The following is a 16,807-nucleotide window of genomic DNA, read 5'->3' on the forward strand; positions in this document are numbered from 1 at the left end:
TATGCTGCCTCTGAACAACTGGGGGATGTGAGTACTGGGCACCAAATGATGCCTCCTAATCTCCCAGCTCAGCAAATGCTGCCCAGGGCTGGAAATAAAACATCCTCAGAGAGTTTTCCTTGTCCTCCTCCTGTTGGTATCTTGTTCTTGTCAGGAAATGATTCACCACCATTCAGCAAAAGCATGATTATTTTCACTTGTATCTACAGCTATGAAATACCCACAGACTGGCGCCAGGTTCTGGGAAAGAGCTATAACTAAACATGCTGAATTCCCAGACTCCTTTGAATTTATGCCATGAAGTGCTTGTTCCCGGGTCAGGAGGCTAGGGGACTGAGCAGCATGATTACTTATCCCTGTCCTGGGAAGAAACAAGAGGGAAAAAAAGATTTGTTTTCCCAGAGGACAGCCATCTCTCCAGCAAATAATCCAGTCCCAGGTTCCCTTATGATAAATCAATCACACTTTTTAATAATAAAAGAATGTAAACATAGAGATGGGAAAGAAGCATTGCATGGAAAGAGCACTGGGCTTTGGATTCAGACAAACCTGGATGCAAACCCAGACCTTGAACAAGCCATTTAACCCACTCCCCTGAAAGAACACCTTATTTTGTGCCAGGCACTCTGCTGGGCATTTTATATCCAACAGCTCAAGCTTGAAGAGGTTTTTATTGTTCTCATTCTGTAACAGATGAAGGAAGTGGGACTCAGGGAAGAAAGCCGTGAGAGTGGGAGGGCTCAGTTGATGAAATGACAAAGCTCATACGTGGTGGAGAGAAAAGACTTCTGCTCCAAGCATACTGTTAGAACCAGCCAGAACCCGGAGCAATCCCACACTCCTTTCCATGAGCCTTCTTTAATTGCAAGTGCCCTAGGAGGGATAAAAATCAAGACCCTGATACTGAATAGAAAGGAGAAACACCACACATAGATCAGTGAATGGAAATTGTGCTTTGGCATCAAAGGAACCTGGATTCAAATGTTAGCTCTGTTGTGTACTGTGACCTTAGGCATTTTACCTGACTTCTGTGGGTCTTAGTTTGCTAATGTGCAAAAGTAGAATGGTGAGAGGGTGAATGAGATTTTAAAGCACCTAGCCCAGAGGCTCATTTAGAGCAGTAGCTAGTCTCAGAAAAAGGAGGAGCCCCTAGAAGGCTCAAATGATGAGGCATGTGGGGATGCTGGGGTCCCAAGGCTGCAAGCAGGCACTGAACATGCCCCTGCGAGGGGAACTGCTGGACAGCGGCTGGGAAAATCTAAGTAATGCAGAGCTCAGGCTGGCATTGCAGCAAGTAACCACCTCTTTCCAGACCACGTGCACATGGCGCCAGGAGAGAGGATCGTAGAAACCTAGGCAGAGCTCATTGACCACTGGCTCAACTACACCGGCACCTGGGTGGCTCCATCAATGCTAAGCTCCCCTTCCTCCCCAGCCTTAATGGTAACTTCTCAGCCAAGTGCCAGAACGTCAAGGGGTACAACCCGGGGTACCATCAGGTTGTAGGTCACAGCCAGAGTGCAGGTCCACCACAGCATCTACTCTGTGAAAGGCCCGGAGACCCCTGACATTCAGCCCCGCTTCTCGCAGCATGTGTGGACCCTCAGCAACCACCTGGAGAACCACCCAGACCCAGGAGGCCAAGTACCTGGCAGAGATGCTTGTGCTCAGGTATGACAAGCATGTCCTCACCCGCATGGAGGCAAATACTCATCACTGGCAAGTTTTTTGTGCCTCACTTTGGTTCTCTTTAAAATGGAGTTAGTGTGTCAAATTCTTAGGTTACTTGAGAGGATTAAATGAGCTAATGGAAGCAAAGCACTTTGGAACAGCGTCTGGCCTTTCTAAACGTGAAAATTCACGTCTATGACAATTCGCTGCTGCTTTAGGATTGGAATCCCAGAGTCAGATCACACAGACCGAGGCTCAAGTCCCAGCACAGCTGCTTACTACCTCAGTGACCCTGGGCTATTGTTCCATCATTCTGGGAATTAATCTCTTAAGTTGGGATAATATTAAAATTGATGTCATAAAATTACTGTGATGATTAAATGAGATACTGCAAGGAAATCCCTCACCATAGTATCTGGCCTGTCACCTTGAGCTGTCATGATGCCATGATGTGGAATTGACCATGATGATCATTCCGATGGTGATGTGAGGAGGTGAGTAGCAGAGTTCTATGTACCATGAAGAACACAAAGATGTCCAACCAGGGCTCATGGTTGAGTGGGGCAGATATACCTAATATATAAATTACTCGTTGTGAAATGTGATACAGCTTTAAACACTTTCTATGGGAAAATGAAGGAGGGATACAAATTCTGAGAGACATCTGATAAGGCTTCTGGAAGGGGATGGAATTTCTCCTGCATCTTGAAGATTAGATGTGAGAAAGAAAAGAAGGACTTCCCACAAAGAAACAGAGTTTGATCCAGGGCTGGGAGTAGGAGCATCAGAACTCCTTCTGGCCTCAGCCAGGCACACATAGATTTGTTCAGTTCTCCTGGTCTGGGAGAATCCTTTCAACAGCAACTGGAAGCTCCATTCTGATGGCCTCGGTTCATTTCTTGGAAAATCCCCCTAGGCTCCAGAAACTGAGCTCCCCAACTGAAAAAAGTGAGGTAGAGGCCAAGGCAGAATAGAAGGTTTTGGCCTGAGATTTAAAAAAAAGAAGTGGAAGAGAGAATGGATTATCTTATAAGTAGAGTCATATAATTTATCATCCAAATCTGCACTCCAGTTCAGGCTTTTTTTTAAAAAAAAAAAAGGGTGCTTTAATTATATGGGACAATGGTCATAAACTGGAACATATGCCAGTCCACCTTGATGTGACTGTTTGCCATTGGGCCCTGACCTCCCTTGTCATCCTGATCTCTAGCTAGCCCTCAGGATCCCCCTCCCATGACGCACTCCCAATATGCTCCACACACTGATCCCCCAATGTGTCATGGCGATTCTTGGCTGTGCCTTTGCCTGATGAAGTCTAACTCATTAATCAAGAGTGGGTTCCGATGTCAGCTCCCTTGAGAATATATCCTTACCTGCCCCTCCCCCTCACGCACACATACTCCTTCAATCTCCCAGGAAGAAAGCATCTCTTACTCCTCTTGGCGACCACCCAACCTTAGCAGTATGTTTATATGAGCATGTCACTTGGCATGAGTTCTTTTCCCAGTTTGACTAAGAGCTCTTTTAGTGTGGGGAGGGTTGGTGTTGTGCTTATTAGAGTTACTTCCAGGGTTCAGCCTCAGAGCATCAGGCAGAACTCTGAAATAGGTGCTCTAAATTTAGAGGTATGTGCTCTAAAAGTTAGCTGAATGAATGAGAGAAAACCAGAAAAAGGTCAGGTGATAGGAACCAGCTATCAAATTCTTTTAAATGACCCACCCCTCTTGGACTCTTAAGTGTATTATTATTTCATTCATAAACCAGTTTTGAGCCCCATTTTTGTCCATTGTAAGTGCTATAATAAATACAAACATGAATAAAACTTAGTTTTCACTGCCTCAAAATATTCTGTGCAAGTTGACCAAAAAATAATAAACAAAAGAAATGGGAAAGGGGGAGGTGGTAGCATGTGTAACCATAGGGTCTCCAAGTTCCTTTGAGAACCTTGGGTAACCGGGTGGAGGGGCTGCAGTAATTCCACCCCAGCTGATGATAGCATGGAGACTGCTGGGCTCCTGGCCTAGAGCTGTTCCTTGGACGTTACACATTGTCTTCTCTGGAACAAGCTCCTCTTGGACAATTGGGTTGGTGCTCTCTATTGGATACTGGAAGTTATGTAAAATGAAGAGGTCTTCTGCCTTATTTTGACTTCTAGAAAGCTTAGAACCAAATTTTGGTCATTTCCACAACACTTTTGCTGCTAAACTCAATCTTAGTTCCAACTTTTCTTTTTTGTCCTTATATTCCCTCTTGAATAACTCATTTTTCAAATTTGTATATGATATGTATTTACATAAAACACTATATATATATTTTATTATTTTTTGAGACAGTCTCGCTCTGTCGCCCAGGCTGGAGTGCAGAGGTGCAATCTGGCCTTACTGCAAGCTCTGCCTCCCGGGTTCACGCCATTCTCCTGCCTCAGCCTCCTGAGTAGCTGGGACTACAGGTGCCCTGCCACCAAGCCCGGCTAATTGTTTTTGTATTTTTAGTAGAGACGGGGTTTCACCGTGTTAGCCAGGATGGTCTCAATCTCCTGACCTTGTGATCCACCCACCTCGGCCTCCCAAAGTGCTGGGATTACAGGCGTAAGCCACTGCGCCCAGCCTATATTTTTAAAAATAAAGAGAAATGAGTACAGAGCTGAGTAGCTGTGGAGGGAGACCTGGTAAACCTCTGAAACCCACCTTCCAGGCCCATTCCTTATTTCAACCCCAGTCTCATTCCTCTAGCCTTTCTCTTGGTCCAAATTCCATCCTGCCTGGTGATAGTTTGCTTTACCTCATAGAGATGGGCTGTCATAAACTAGATAATTTCCAGTAGTTCCTTTTTGCAGTGTTGATGCAGTTTAGCCCAAACCACTGGGACAATGTCCATAGTTAGACAAAATTGGGTTTACTGGCTTGTTGTAACGAGGGAGAGAGGGCACACGATGGGAGACTTTGGAGCACCCCCGTGAGAAAGTGTTAGGAGGGATTTGCTGTAGGATTTGGAGTAGGATTAGTTAATTCTGGGAATGAATTAATGATGCGTGGCTTTGCTCTGGATTGAGTACTGTCGAAGAGCAATTCTAACACTGCATATCTTGGTTTTGTTTTTTAAATCTAAGAGCTGCTCTTTGTTATCCAGGTGGCAATACTAATCACACACTGACCTGTTGTCTGTGCTCAGCTGTTAGAATAAAATCCAGATCTCTTTCTGTACATAAGCTTGTCACTAATGAGGAGGGAAAAAATGTACCCTTGATGTCCAAAACTGATCTGTTTACAGCTTGACTGCAATATTATTAGAAGCTGGTCTGAGGCTCACAGCCCAGTGAGCCTAAAAAATCTAAACAGTATTATAGAATAACAACCTCACACAAAGTTACTCGGAAACCATGACAAAATGAAACAAAACAAGGTCACCTCATAATTTTGTCTTGTCTAAGCACAGATAAAAACAAGATCACTGCATGCACAACTCACAAAATACCCATAGAATTGCCCCCACTTTCTGACAGCATCCAATCCAGAGCAAACCTCTGCTTCCTTAGAACCACCCCCAAATCACCCAAACCCTAAATCCCATAATAGGTTCTAACACACTCTTAATGAGACACCTCAGTGTTCCCCAAGGTATACATTTCTCCTCTTTGCAACAATAAACCCAGCTGTTTAATAGCTGGTGTATTTTTCATAATCTTTGGCTCAAGGGCCTTGGCACAGGCATTGTTCCCCTGCTCACCTGACTAACCTGGCTTCAACCAACTTGGCCTTCCTTCAGTTCCTTGAAGATAGGAAGTTCGTTCCTGCCTTGGGGCTCTGTACTTAACATTATCTTTCTCCTACTAAGGTCCACTCATGGCTAGCTCCTTCTCATCAGGGGAAATGTAAACTCTTAAGAATTAAAGAAAAGGAAAATGGTAAAGCTTTCTTAAAAATGGCAGAGTAATAATGAAAGGCATACACCAACAATGCCTACAGAACAGGCTATTCTTGTATTACAGTCTCTCACACTGGCTGTTGCTAAGGCTTTACCAACGAGAACACCATAGAAAATTAAATCTCCCAGTCCAAGTTTTGCTCCCCTTTCGCCTAGATCTTTACTAGCTGGGACATTGCTGGGAAGTTCCTGAGCAGCTCGTGATTTGAGTGTAGACCCATGAGGCCCTAGACAACTGTCCCTGTGGGTTCTCCACTCTTTGCCTTAATGGCCACTACTTTCAGTAATTCTCTACCACCTTTTTCATTTCCTATATAATTCTTATCACCTTCTAAATTGCACTATTGTGTGTCGCTGGCCTTCCTCTACCAGAATGCACATTTTAAGAGGTCAGGGACTATGTGTGCTCATCTTTGTCTCCTATTGCCTCTACCATTTCCACGAATAACTAAAACATTTTTTACCTTGAGCATTACAACATCTTAATGGGTTCCTCTGCCTCCAATCACTCTCACCTCCCATACAGACATAAATGAATTGCCTTTCTGAAACAAAGTGTAGATGCTGGCACTCCCCATTCCAAAACCTTTCATAGATTCTCTCCTCAGGGTGTTGTCACCTCACTCATCTCAACCTGTCTTCTACCATAGCTGAGAGCTCTGAACTTTAGTCATGCTGAATGGTCCCAGAGGTGCCACATGCTTTTCAGCAGCCAAGCCTTGACAAGTGCAGCGCTGCTTCTTTTATCTAAAAGATTCTTGCCCACTCCTCTCTATTTTTTCCTGAGGGCAAAGTCCTAGTCACCCTTCAAGTCCTCATTCCCAAATTGCCCCTTTTGAGAGGTCCCCTCTTTGATCTTTCCTTCTTCTGTTCCTCCACAGCTTGTTGTTGCCCACATGACACTACCGACTGCACAGACTTCTGTCGCAGTTAATTGTACATCTGCTTCCCCGAGACCGCATTTCAAGGGCAGAGACCTATCCGCTCTCTGGGCCTTGGTTTCTTAATTTGTAAATCAAAGTACTTTGTACCTACATCATAGGGTTCTTGTGAGGCGTAAATGAGTTAATGCATGCAATTGGAACAATGACTGGAACATAGTAAACACCATATAAATATTTGCTACTATTATTAGTAATTTCTGCACTCTTAGTACTGGCCTAAAGCAGACGTCAATATGTATTGCTAAATTTGGTTGGAGTAGGGCAGGAAACTTTCAAAAGACTGAGCTTTAGAACTTAGAACCTGGCTGGGAATATTGGCCTTTTTTTTTTTTTTCCAGTGTCTTTTCAAGTTATTTGTTGTACTAGTCTGTTCTCACACTGCTAAAAAGACATACCAGAGAATGGGTAATTCATGAAGAAGTTTAATTGACTCACAGTTCCGTATGGCTGGGGAGGTCTGAGGAAACTTACAATCATGGCGGAAGGTGAAACAGAAGCAGGCACCTTCTTCACAAGGCAGCAGAAAGGAGAATGAACGCAGTTGGAACTACCACACACTTATAAAGCCATCAGATCTCGCGAGAACTCACTATCACGAGAACAGCATGGGCTGGCATGATTCAATTACCTCCACCTGGTCTCTCCCTTGAAACGTGGAGATTGGCCGGGCGCAGGGGCTCACGCCTGTAATCCCAGCACTTTGGGAGGCCGAGACGGGCGGGTCACGAGGTCAGGAGATAGAGACCATCCTGGCTAACACGGTGAAACCCCGTCTCTACTAAAAAATACAAAAAATTAGCCGGGCAAGGTAGCGGGCTCCTGTAGTCGCAGCTACTCGGGACGCTGAGGCAAGAGAATGGCGTAAACCCGGGAGGCGGAGCTTGCAGTGAGCTGAGATCAGGCCACTGCACTCCAGCCTGGGCGACAGAGCGAGACTTCCATCTCAACAAACAAACAAACAAAAAAACAAACCAAAAAAAACTGTGAAGATTATGGGGATTACAATTCAAGATGAGATTTTGGGTAGGGACACAGCCAAACTGTATCGTTTGTGTAACCTCCAATCCTACCTCCATCCCAAGCTTTGGAGACAGGAGTCAGGGATTTAGAGAAATTAGTCCTAAGCCTTTACCTTACCTGTGGAAGAAGGGTTGATCTGACATGAAGACACCTGCTTCAGAATGTTTATTTTATTTTATTTATTTTTGAGATCGAGTCTTGTTCTGTCACCCAGGCTGGAGTGCAAATGGCACGATCTCGGCTCACTGCAACCTCCACCTCCCAGGTTCAAGCAATTCTCCTGCCTCAGCTTCCTGAGTAGCTGGGATTACAGGTGCACACCACCACGCCCGGCTAATTTTTGTATTTTTAGTAGAGACAGGGTTTCACCATGTTGGTCAGGCTGGTCTCAAACTCCTGACCTCGTGATCCACCCACTTTGGCCTCCCAAAGTGCTGGGATTACAGGTGTGAGCCACCGTGCCCAGACCAGAATATTATTTTTAAAAAGTTCCTGTGAGTGCCTTGTTCAAATAACTGTTACCCTGAAAGGAGTAACATATTTAGCCATTACCTCAGAATGCATTCCTCAGAATGGGCCACATCTTTCCCCCATCATATTAGGGGAGGGATGAAATATAACACCCTCAAATTATAGTAGAGGTGGCAGTTGGAGTGGCAAAAGAAGTCTGGATCATGAGGTGCTGTTCCTACAGCTCCTAAAGGATTATTAGAGGTGAGGGAGCTAGAGGGCGCTGCATACAAGAGAGCTAGAGGGCGCTGCATACAAGACTTACCACAAGTTTCCTAAAATGAGGTTGCTTTGATGGAGAAGCAGGAAAGTGCAGTGGGGGGATCCATGGACTGTAGGTCTCATTCTGCCACTTTCTAGCTGGGATGCCAGGGCAAATTGCTGAACCTCTTTGGCTTCTTCTTGCTGTGTTTAATGAAGAGATTGAACTAAATGAAGTTTGAGCTCCTTCTGGTATTAACAGGAGGGTGCAGGCATATGGTGGGATGATTCTAAGTCTAAATGCATGCTTTAATGTATCCTGGGCAGCTCCTTAGTCTGCATGTTTCCTTGGCTCCCTCTGGAGCCTACCAGGCTTCTCCAGGACTTCTCTGACCCCGCCTACTGTGAAAGCTGCCTCCTGGGTGAACAGCCTGGGTTGTAACTCTCCAGGGAGGTGGATGATTCCTGGAGGCTGTGAATGAGACTGGGTCGACCTCCAGTGGCCAAAAGCCAATAGGCACAATAGGGTGAAGTCGAGGCTGTGGCCAGATCATTCCTGGTAAGCAGGTAGTGTTCTCTGAGATACAGAGCTTGCTCCTCAATCCACTCTGTGAATCCAAGCTACCTGAGGCATTAAATATACTTGGTGATGTCTGTATGTCAGTTACAAGTAATTTCAGATACTCAATTTGTCTATAACAACTATGAAGTTACTTAGCTATTTTTCATCATTTTCATTTCATAAATGAGGAAGCTCAGAAAAAGAGTGATTTGTCTCAAAGTTTAGAAATTTATATAGACTTTGTTACAGAACAAAATTCGGTGCAAGCCTGTATTGGCTTTAACCAAGGAGAGTGGATTAGAGACAGAGAATGGATTTCAGAATAAGAGAATTTCTATTACTAGATGTCCTATGGCACAAGGTGTAGTGAAGTCAGTTTTAGAGTCAGAATTAAGACTCCAGCGCTGTCAGATGCTAGAGGAGGAAATTTGGGCAAGTTAATTTTCATTCTCATTTTCCTCATCTAAGAGATAATATGTCAGAGGATTAAATAATATAAAATAGTGCAGAGCTGCTTGACATGTTACATTATTCCCTTTCATACAATCCTAAATATGTAGATAGAAATACAGAATCTCTCAGTAACTGTTTCATATTTTCCTCTATGTGATTTTCAATAATTTGGTTTCTACCTCCAACCTGACTAAAAATGGGCTAGTCAGGATTCTTCTCTTGAAGTCAAAAGCTTAATTGTGGGAGGTGGGGGGGGTGTCAATTAAGCCATGTAAAAGGAAATCTTTTTCATCTGCAGTCTAGCTGTTAGGACTACATATTCAGAGGGCAAAGCATTGGCCTGGTGATATAGGGGCAATCTACCTATTCTAGGCTGAATGGCCCTGGGAGTTTTGCCCAGTGTGAGTGGCCTGGCATCATGGAGATTTACTCAGCACGCTTGACTGAGCCTGGCCCTGGCTGGGAGGATTATGTTTCATCCAATGCTGAAGTCACTTGAAATTCCCCTCATTCATCCAAAGATACAGAAAAGAAGTAACTCATGGTATTGCTAAGAAAAGAACTTTATTGTTAGCTATTCTTGCATCTTTTGTTTTCTATGTGTTCAAACCAGATTGATCCAAACAATCTTTTATGTTAAGAATCACAAGCACATAGATTTTATCTCACACCCTGACATTTCATCAAACTATCAAATTATCTTATTCTGTCTTTATCTGTAGTTCTCAGAGTGCTACAGAAGCCAAGAAATGAAGTTTTTATCATTTTTCGGTTTTTGAATGTACCCACATTCAGAGAGCTCATTCTTGGATGGGTCTGATGCTTGCAGTGGAGGTGGGATGAGGCAGGAGGCCAAACCATTCTTTTAAAGAAATGTCCTGACCTAAAAACTACATTAGGAACCACACACACACACACACACACACACACACACAGAATCAACTGAGGTGAAATCCAAATTCTACTCCCTCCCCATCCCCTTCCTCTTTACCAATCCCCTTTGCATCCCGGAGGAGGTCTCTCTGCTTCTTGTGTCTCTATTTCACCCCTTAACAGAGATGCTCAGGTACCACATGAAGAGCTGAGGATTCACAAACAAAATTCAATCTAAATAACTTTTCAGATATGTCTTCCTGAAACATTTACTAGTCCTCTCCCTGTCTGACAAGTGATCACAACAATGAGTCATCCTTTGGGCATTAATCCATAGCAGCTTGAAATAACAGCAATACCAGAGCTATGACTTTACATTTTCCATTTTTATTAAAACTCTCACTTCACTTAAACCTGATTATCTTAAGGCTAATTTTATTCCATGTTTGGCCTTCAAATTTGTGCTAATTTGCAAGCCTTTTCCAAATCACCTCTTACATGAATACAAGAAAAATTCTCATCCATGAAATTACTTGACTCAGGAAAACGGATCTCTTTACCCACAGAGGACTTTTCAGAAGGTACTTTCTGAAAAGGAGGCAGAAGAAATTGTTTTTACAAAATGAGTTAGGGCTAGAAACTAAATCTATGTACCTTAAACTATAATTCGATCTATATAGTTATGCCATGTATGATTTCCCAGAGATCTTGTCCGTATCAGATCAAGAGAATAAAACCTAATGAACAAAATCTTCTTGGGGTTCCATATCCCTAAAAAAACATAATTCCATAGTGTCATCATTATCCTCTTCTTTACTATAAGACACACACCTAGAACACTAATCCATTGTCAGTCCCTTTTTCTATTTATTCATTTCAAATAAACATGATGCAATGTCTACACATTCAGATCTCATACATGTTGCTTTTTGTGGCATGGCCTACTGATCATTTCCCCTGTATTGTTTTCTAAGATTAGCTTTCCCCACACTTCTTTTGGGTGCGTATTGTATGCTTCTTGAAAGACAAATACACAGCGTTTTGCAAAGTGCTGAAAACGCACTTGGTAAAGACTTGGTGATTCTGTGCCTTAATTGTGACTTACACATTTTTCTATCTCCTCCCATTCAATGGTTAGTACTTGTACCTTTTGTGGACCCTCTGCCACTTCAAGTCCACCTCTTATACATACATATTCCTTTATATGCAACTCATGAGAGCTTAAGCCAAGCTCCACTGAGTTCTGAAACTTCTACAGATGTCTGCTGCTATACCTGTTGAGCATAAAAACACTTGGAGAGGGGACACTCATTTTTTAAATGGTGGAGGGAGTATGAGGACAACATCTTATATTAATAAGCAGAAACTTCATTATTTGAGAATGCTGCTGTTGAGCAGAAGAAATGATTAAGACAAAGTTTGAATGGAATAAGACTACACATTCATTGCCAAAATTACAAATGACCACCTCTTCCCTTCTCTCATGACTTCTATTTTGTACTCAACCAGTACAGAGTATTTTGTAGTTTTGTATTAAGACACAACTCCTACTTCCTCCAGGAAACTACTTTGGGGCCCTGTTGATCTCCTTCCTTTAGCTTCCTAACAAACCTAGGACTTATAATTTCGACTGTGTGTATGTGCGTGTGTGTTTGTGTGTGTGTTTACAGAATCTCTGGTATCTCCAGTGAGAACAGAGTGAGCCTCACCCTTTCCTCATGACTAAGTCCAGAGAATGTGAGGTGAAGGAGTTCTGTGACTTTTTAACTTTAGTATTCCACTCACTGTCCACAAGGCTTGGGTTACACTGTCTGCATCACTGATTACAGTAACAATGTGTGTGTGTGTGTGTGTATACACACAAACAACCATATTGCCACAAATGCATACTAGAAAGCAGGGCCTTACCTTCTCTGAACTGTTACAATGCCTAGCCCAGAGTACTCTGGTAATAGTGACTTCATGGAGTTTTGTACACACACCCATGTGAGAAAGGATACAAGCTAAGCTACTCATCCACACCTCATGAAACCTATGGGAGCTAGTCCTGACTCATGGTTCATTTATGAATACAGAAGCCCCAATTAATTAAATTAACTTGGTCTCCCAATCCATGATCTTGAGTTTTAATTGATACGTATAAAATAGACACACTTGAAAATTTTTGCATTCACATCACACCACCAGTACATGGCCTTTTCCATTAATGTCCACATTGACCAACCTTTCATACTATGTGTGCTTCTTACAAGAAATCAAAAGCAGAGCCTGCCCCTTTGTTACGCAGCACAGAAGCTTTACTGTATAGTTTCAGAGTCTCTGGTATCTCCAGTAGGAACAGAGTGGGCCTCACCCTTTCCTCATGACTAAGTCCAGATAATTTGAGGTGAAAGTTTGATGACTTTTTAACTTTAGTATTCCACTCATTGTTCACAAATGCTTAGGTTACACTGCCTGCCTCACTAATTAAAAGTGAGGTAACTTGGTATAAGCTGTGCCCAACCCAATATTCGAGAACATTTAGTGAGCATTTTAAAATCAGGCTGTATTACTAAACATCCCCAGCTTCCAAAGTTCAGAAGTGTGGTGGGCCTAATCATTTTCCAAAATGGAATCTTAAGATCTCCAGCTGCCCTCTTCACTGCCAAGTATGAAAAACAAATCCTGACTTTAACGCTAAAATTCGCAACTGACTTCTGAGGACATCTAATGGCAGCTGTTTTCCAGCGACGGGAACAGATTACATGGATGCATCTTCCAACACCCTGTGACAAAGAGGTGCAGTGATTCATCACCAAGCCTCTAAAGTGCAAGGCACATAGGCTTTACAAGAATGATCTGTGTTCAAACTCTGTGTGCCACTTGTTAGTTGTGTGAGCTTAACCAAATCTCTGTGAGCCTGTTTTCTCATCTACTGAATGGGAGCACCACCACCTTGTTCACAAGGTTGTAAAAGCTGTACATAATATACATAAAGACCCTTGGCATATTGCCTCAATATAGTAGATAATAAAAGTTAGCCATTATTATTTTTATTCTCTTAAGAGTTTAAATCGACTAAAGAGTCTGATTTTAAATTGAATCTTCTCAGACCGAGTCATCCAGAACTAGAATTAACATACGTATATTCTGTCTGTAAGGCTGTTAAATGCCTGTAGAGGTTACTTAGAGGGTTAGAAAGATTAGAACCCTGAAGTGGAAGGACGTTGTCCCTGCTCCCACTCTTACACCTGTAGCACGTGCACGCGTGCACACAATCACACCCCCCAGGCTAAACTTGTATGCCCATTTGTGTATGTCTCCAATGTTACTTGATGAAAATGCCTGTAGTCCTTCAACAGGCTGCAGGTGGTCAGAGAAGAAAGAAAGAAAGTGCCTGTAGTCTTAATCGTTTTCAGAAATTTAAGATGCGAAAGCGAGGCCCCAGGTAACTATCTATATTCCATTAGAAGAGAAAGCAAGGGAGAAGGGGCTGCTACACATTCTTGTTGTTAGCAATATAATGGCTCCCACGTGCTGGGATCCCAGTCTGATGAGAAGAAATGACACGAAGGTCATGGATGGACCTCACTGTCCACTGTGAAAGCTCCTGCAGCACCTTTAGGCCCCACAGCTTCTTCTCAAAGAGACCACCATCTCCAAAACTAAAAGGCATCCCATCAGCCTCATTGCGGGGAATCTTGTATTCCAGGAGTATCATTAACTCCTCTATCTGGTATGCAAAGGCAGCAACTTGGAGAAGAAGGGTATGTATAGCTTGATGGAAGTCACCTTTGGTTGGGGTAAAATGCACCTGCTGGTCTTCTAAAAGCCTGGCCAACAAAACATGGAAGGTACGATAAGCTTGAAGGTTCTCTTGGAGTCGCTCTGCCTCGGTCAGCTCACTCCACTGATCAGTGCTTGCCACTGGCACCCCATCCACAGAATCCAGGTTGATGTTCTCGTTCAGGCCCTGATGCTTCACCTGGCCGAGGATACAGGAAAACACCACATCTTCTGTAATCACCCCAATGTCCTTAAATCACTCCTAAATTTCATACAAAATCTCACCCACCTCTCTGGCCAAGGATCCAAGCTGTAAAGTAAATAATAGGTCTACAGTAGGAACTCTTCATTTGAGCTCCATGACTGCGCTTTAGAAAGACCCAGTACTCCCTGAAATTGAGTACCTATGGATTTTTCTTGGAAGAATGTTCAGATTTCATTGAGTTCTAAAGTTTGAAAACTGATTTAGAAGAATTTCTCCTTCTCACTTCAAACTTTCTAACTGGAATATTTTAATCATATTAAAGTTTAAGTATTTTTAAACATACTTGTAGACACTAGCCACAACTAGGAAGCCCTGGAATATAGCCATTGTAGAATTTCTCTAACTTCCCTCTCCCCATTGAGCACTCCGAGAGAGTCTGAATTCTGTCTGGTGAGGCTGTACAAAGATAAATCAGTTCTCAGAGAGCCTAAATTCAAAACTCTCCACAGGGGCTGGAGTATTTCCACAGCATATCTTAGGTGGAAATTGATGGGGATCCCCCGGCTATTAGAAGACAAATCTGGAACTCCACAGTTAGCTCAAGAATTCGACACTTCCACAAGTCTCCAATGAATCTTCTAGGAGATCCTTTTGATAGCTTACCTTTTTCTTTAGACGTACTCTACTTTTGATGCAGAATACTAAAAGGTGGGTGGCTAATGCTATATAAGAGAAATTGGTAGGATTTGCAAATTCCTCCCACGTTCATAGTACTCTATCCCATAAACCTTTCATTTACATAGCTGAAAAATTCAGAACAATGGCTATGAAGAACCCAGAGGGCCCATGGCTAATCTGTTCTAGTAGTATTCAGGATATATGCAAACCAATTTGGAGTAGCCTCCAAGACATATAAGCCAATCCTATCTAGAACCCCATATATATTTTCTCATTCAAGTAACTCCTAAACAGCCTGAAGGAAGAAAATAAGGTCACATGGGTTTCCTCAAGGGAAGGGCCCATGTCAAATAACCTATATGAATGACTATATGATTAGAGCTTTCACAATTGGTAATGGAGCTGATGCATGATGGTAAGTTGCTGGATCAGAAAAGATGAAGGGAAAACAGATAACAGCAAAATAGGCAACTTACATAAGATTCCGTAAGAGCAGTCAGGTCTGAACGAATCTTCCTTGCTAGCCAGATAGAGCGGCTACAGAGGTCCCGACGGTGAGGGGTCAGCGGTGAATGCTCTGCGAAAGCCATCCCTTAACTGTCCCAGGAAACAAGTGAGCTGGGTTTACTCCTGTCTACACTGGTCCAAATAAGAAATGTGACTCTCACAGACTAAACCCACTGCACATTCTCTACTAATGGGATTGTGCACCCCACCCCCACCCCCTGCCTGACTCAGAGGTGGTAGCAAATTCCTGGCTGTGGATTTTTGTGCCTGTGGAATGAAAGGGCCCTTTTTAATCAGACTTTTTTTTTCCCTTGCAGCGTCTGCCTCCATCTCTCTCCTCCACTCAGTACTTAGCACACTTGTTTCTACGTCATTGTTTTGCTTTTGCACTTAGCAACAAGGTCACTATCATACTAATCCTCATGGCACCCCTGCCTAATGTAATCTATCTCATACACACTTAGAATCAGTTCATTTTATTATCACTCTCCCTTATGCTTCCCATGTCTTTTTTCTCATAGGCTGGCGAAATGTTTATTCGATGAAATTATTATTGATACAGCTGCCATTTATTAAGCAACTACCATGGGTCAGACAGTGAGCTAAATACTTTAAAGCAATTCCATTTGATCTTCAGAATAATTCTGAGGTAAATGTTATTTCTCCCATATAATAAACTGAAACTTCAAGAAATAACATTCACAAAATCAAGTAACGAGGCTTGAATTTAAATAGAAGTCTGATTCTACAGTTGTTTCTCCCACTGACTTTCCAATTTCATTTTCTGTTTAGCTAGTTTACATTTTGTTCAAGAAACAAAGGTTGCGTCAAGGAAGTCCTTTAAAAACATAGCATTTTTTCACTCCCATCCTTAAGTACTTTTAAAGATAATTTAAACGTAAAAATCAAGCAAGGGAGCATCTCTTATTTCAATCATGGTGCCTTCCTGGTAGCTACAGAGGAGGAGGAAGGTACTATTTAGGCCTGTTCTCTTCCAAAGAACAGGAAACACCCAATGCTAACTTGGTAACATTTCTAAAGCAGTCTCACTCAAGTGACAACATGCTTTCCTTTTTTTCTCCCCTACCCAGTCATACCACATGCTTCTTAAAATAAGAGAATGAGCTGGACTTTGAAATGACAGTATAAGAGTTAAAAGGTACTTGGAGAGTTGTCATTCTATTGCATTTAACTTAGAGAATGATGCTTATTGGGTAAGGGCTAAAGATTTCATCCCTAAATGAAAGAATTAGCTTTCATTATTTATATCACAGATACTGCCAATAAGCTGAAACACATACTATCTTAGAAGCAAATTTATAAAAGTAAACAATAAATGGGAGATGTAAGAGAGCAGCCTGGGGCAGCTACAACAGTATGGCTTTTAAGAAGGCAGAAGGATTGTAGTTTTCTCTTTTTCAAAACAAAAACCAGTACTTGATACAAATATTCGATTTTGAGAAGAAGTATTGATATTAAACGCTATCAAGGTTT

The 16,807-nt window shown here is 42.5% G+C and overlaps 1 protein-coding gene across 1 annotated transcript; it reads right to left on the bottom strand.

Moving 5' to 3' along the window:
* Positions 1–11,478: 11,478 nt before the first annotated feature.
* Positions 11,479–16,769, bottom strand: CNTF (ciliary neurotrophic factor). Its single transcript, XM_050758655.1, has 2 exons — positions 15,283–16,769; positions 11,479–14,122 (listed from the first exon to the last, which is right to left on the bottom strand). Exons 1-2 carry the CDS (start codon positions 15,394–15,396, stop codon positions 13,634–13,636), a joined length of 603 nt encoding a protein of 200 aa, XP_050614612.1. The 5' UTR covers positions 15,397–16,769; the 3' UTR covers positions 11,479–13,633.
* Between the last annotated feature and the right edge of the window lie 38 nt (positions 16,770–16,807).

The sequence above is a fragment of the Macaca thibetana genome, chromosome 14 (assembly GCF_024542745.1).
Source record: "Macaca thibetana thibetana isolate TM-01 chromosome 14, ASM2454274v1, whole genome shotgun sequence".
Classification (NCBI taxonomy): domain Eukaryota; kingdom Metazoa; phylum Chordata; class Mammalia; order Primates; family Cercopithecidae; genus Macaca; species Macaca thibetana.

Excerpts from the sequence above, each read along its gene's own strand:
- CNTF (XM_050758655.1), bottom strand. The coding sequence starts at position 15,396 with ATGGCTTTCGCAGAGCATTCACCGCTGACCCCTCACCGTCGGGACCTC. Across the intron at positions 14,123-15,282 it reads CTGCTCTTACGGAATCTTAT|GTGAAGCATCAGGGCCTGAA; the intron begins GTAAGTTGCCTA and ends ATCCTCGGCCAG.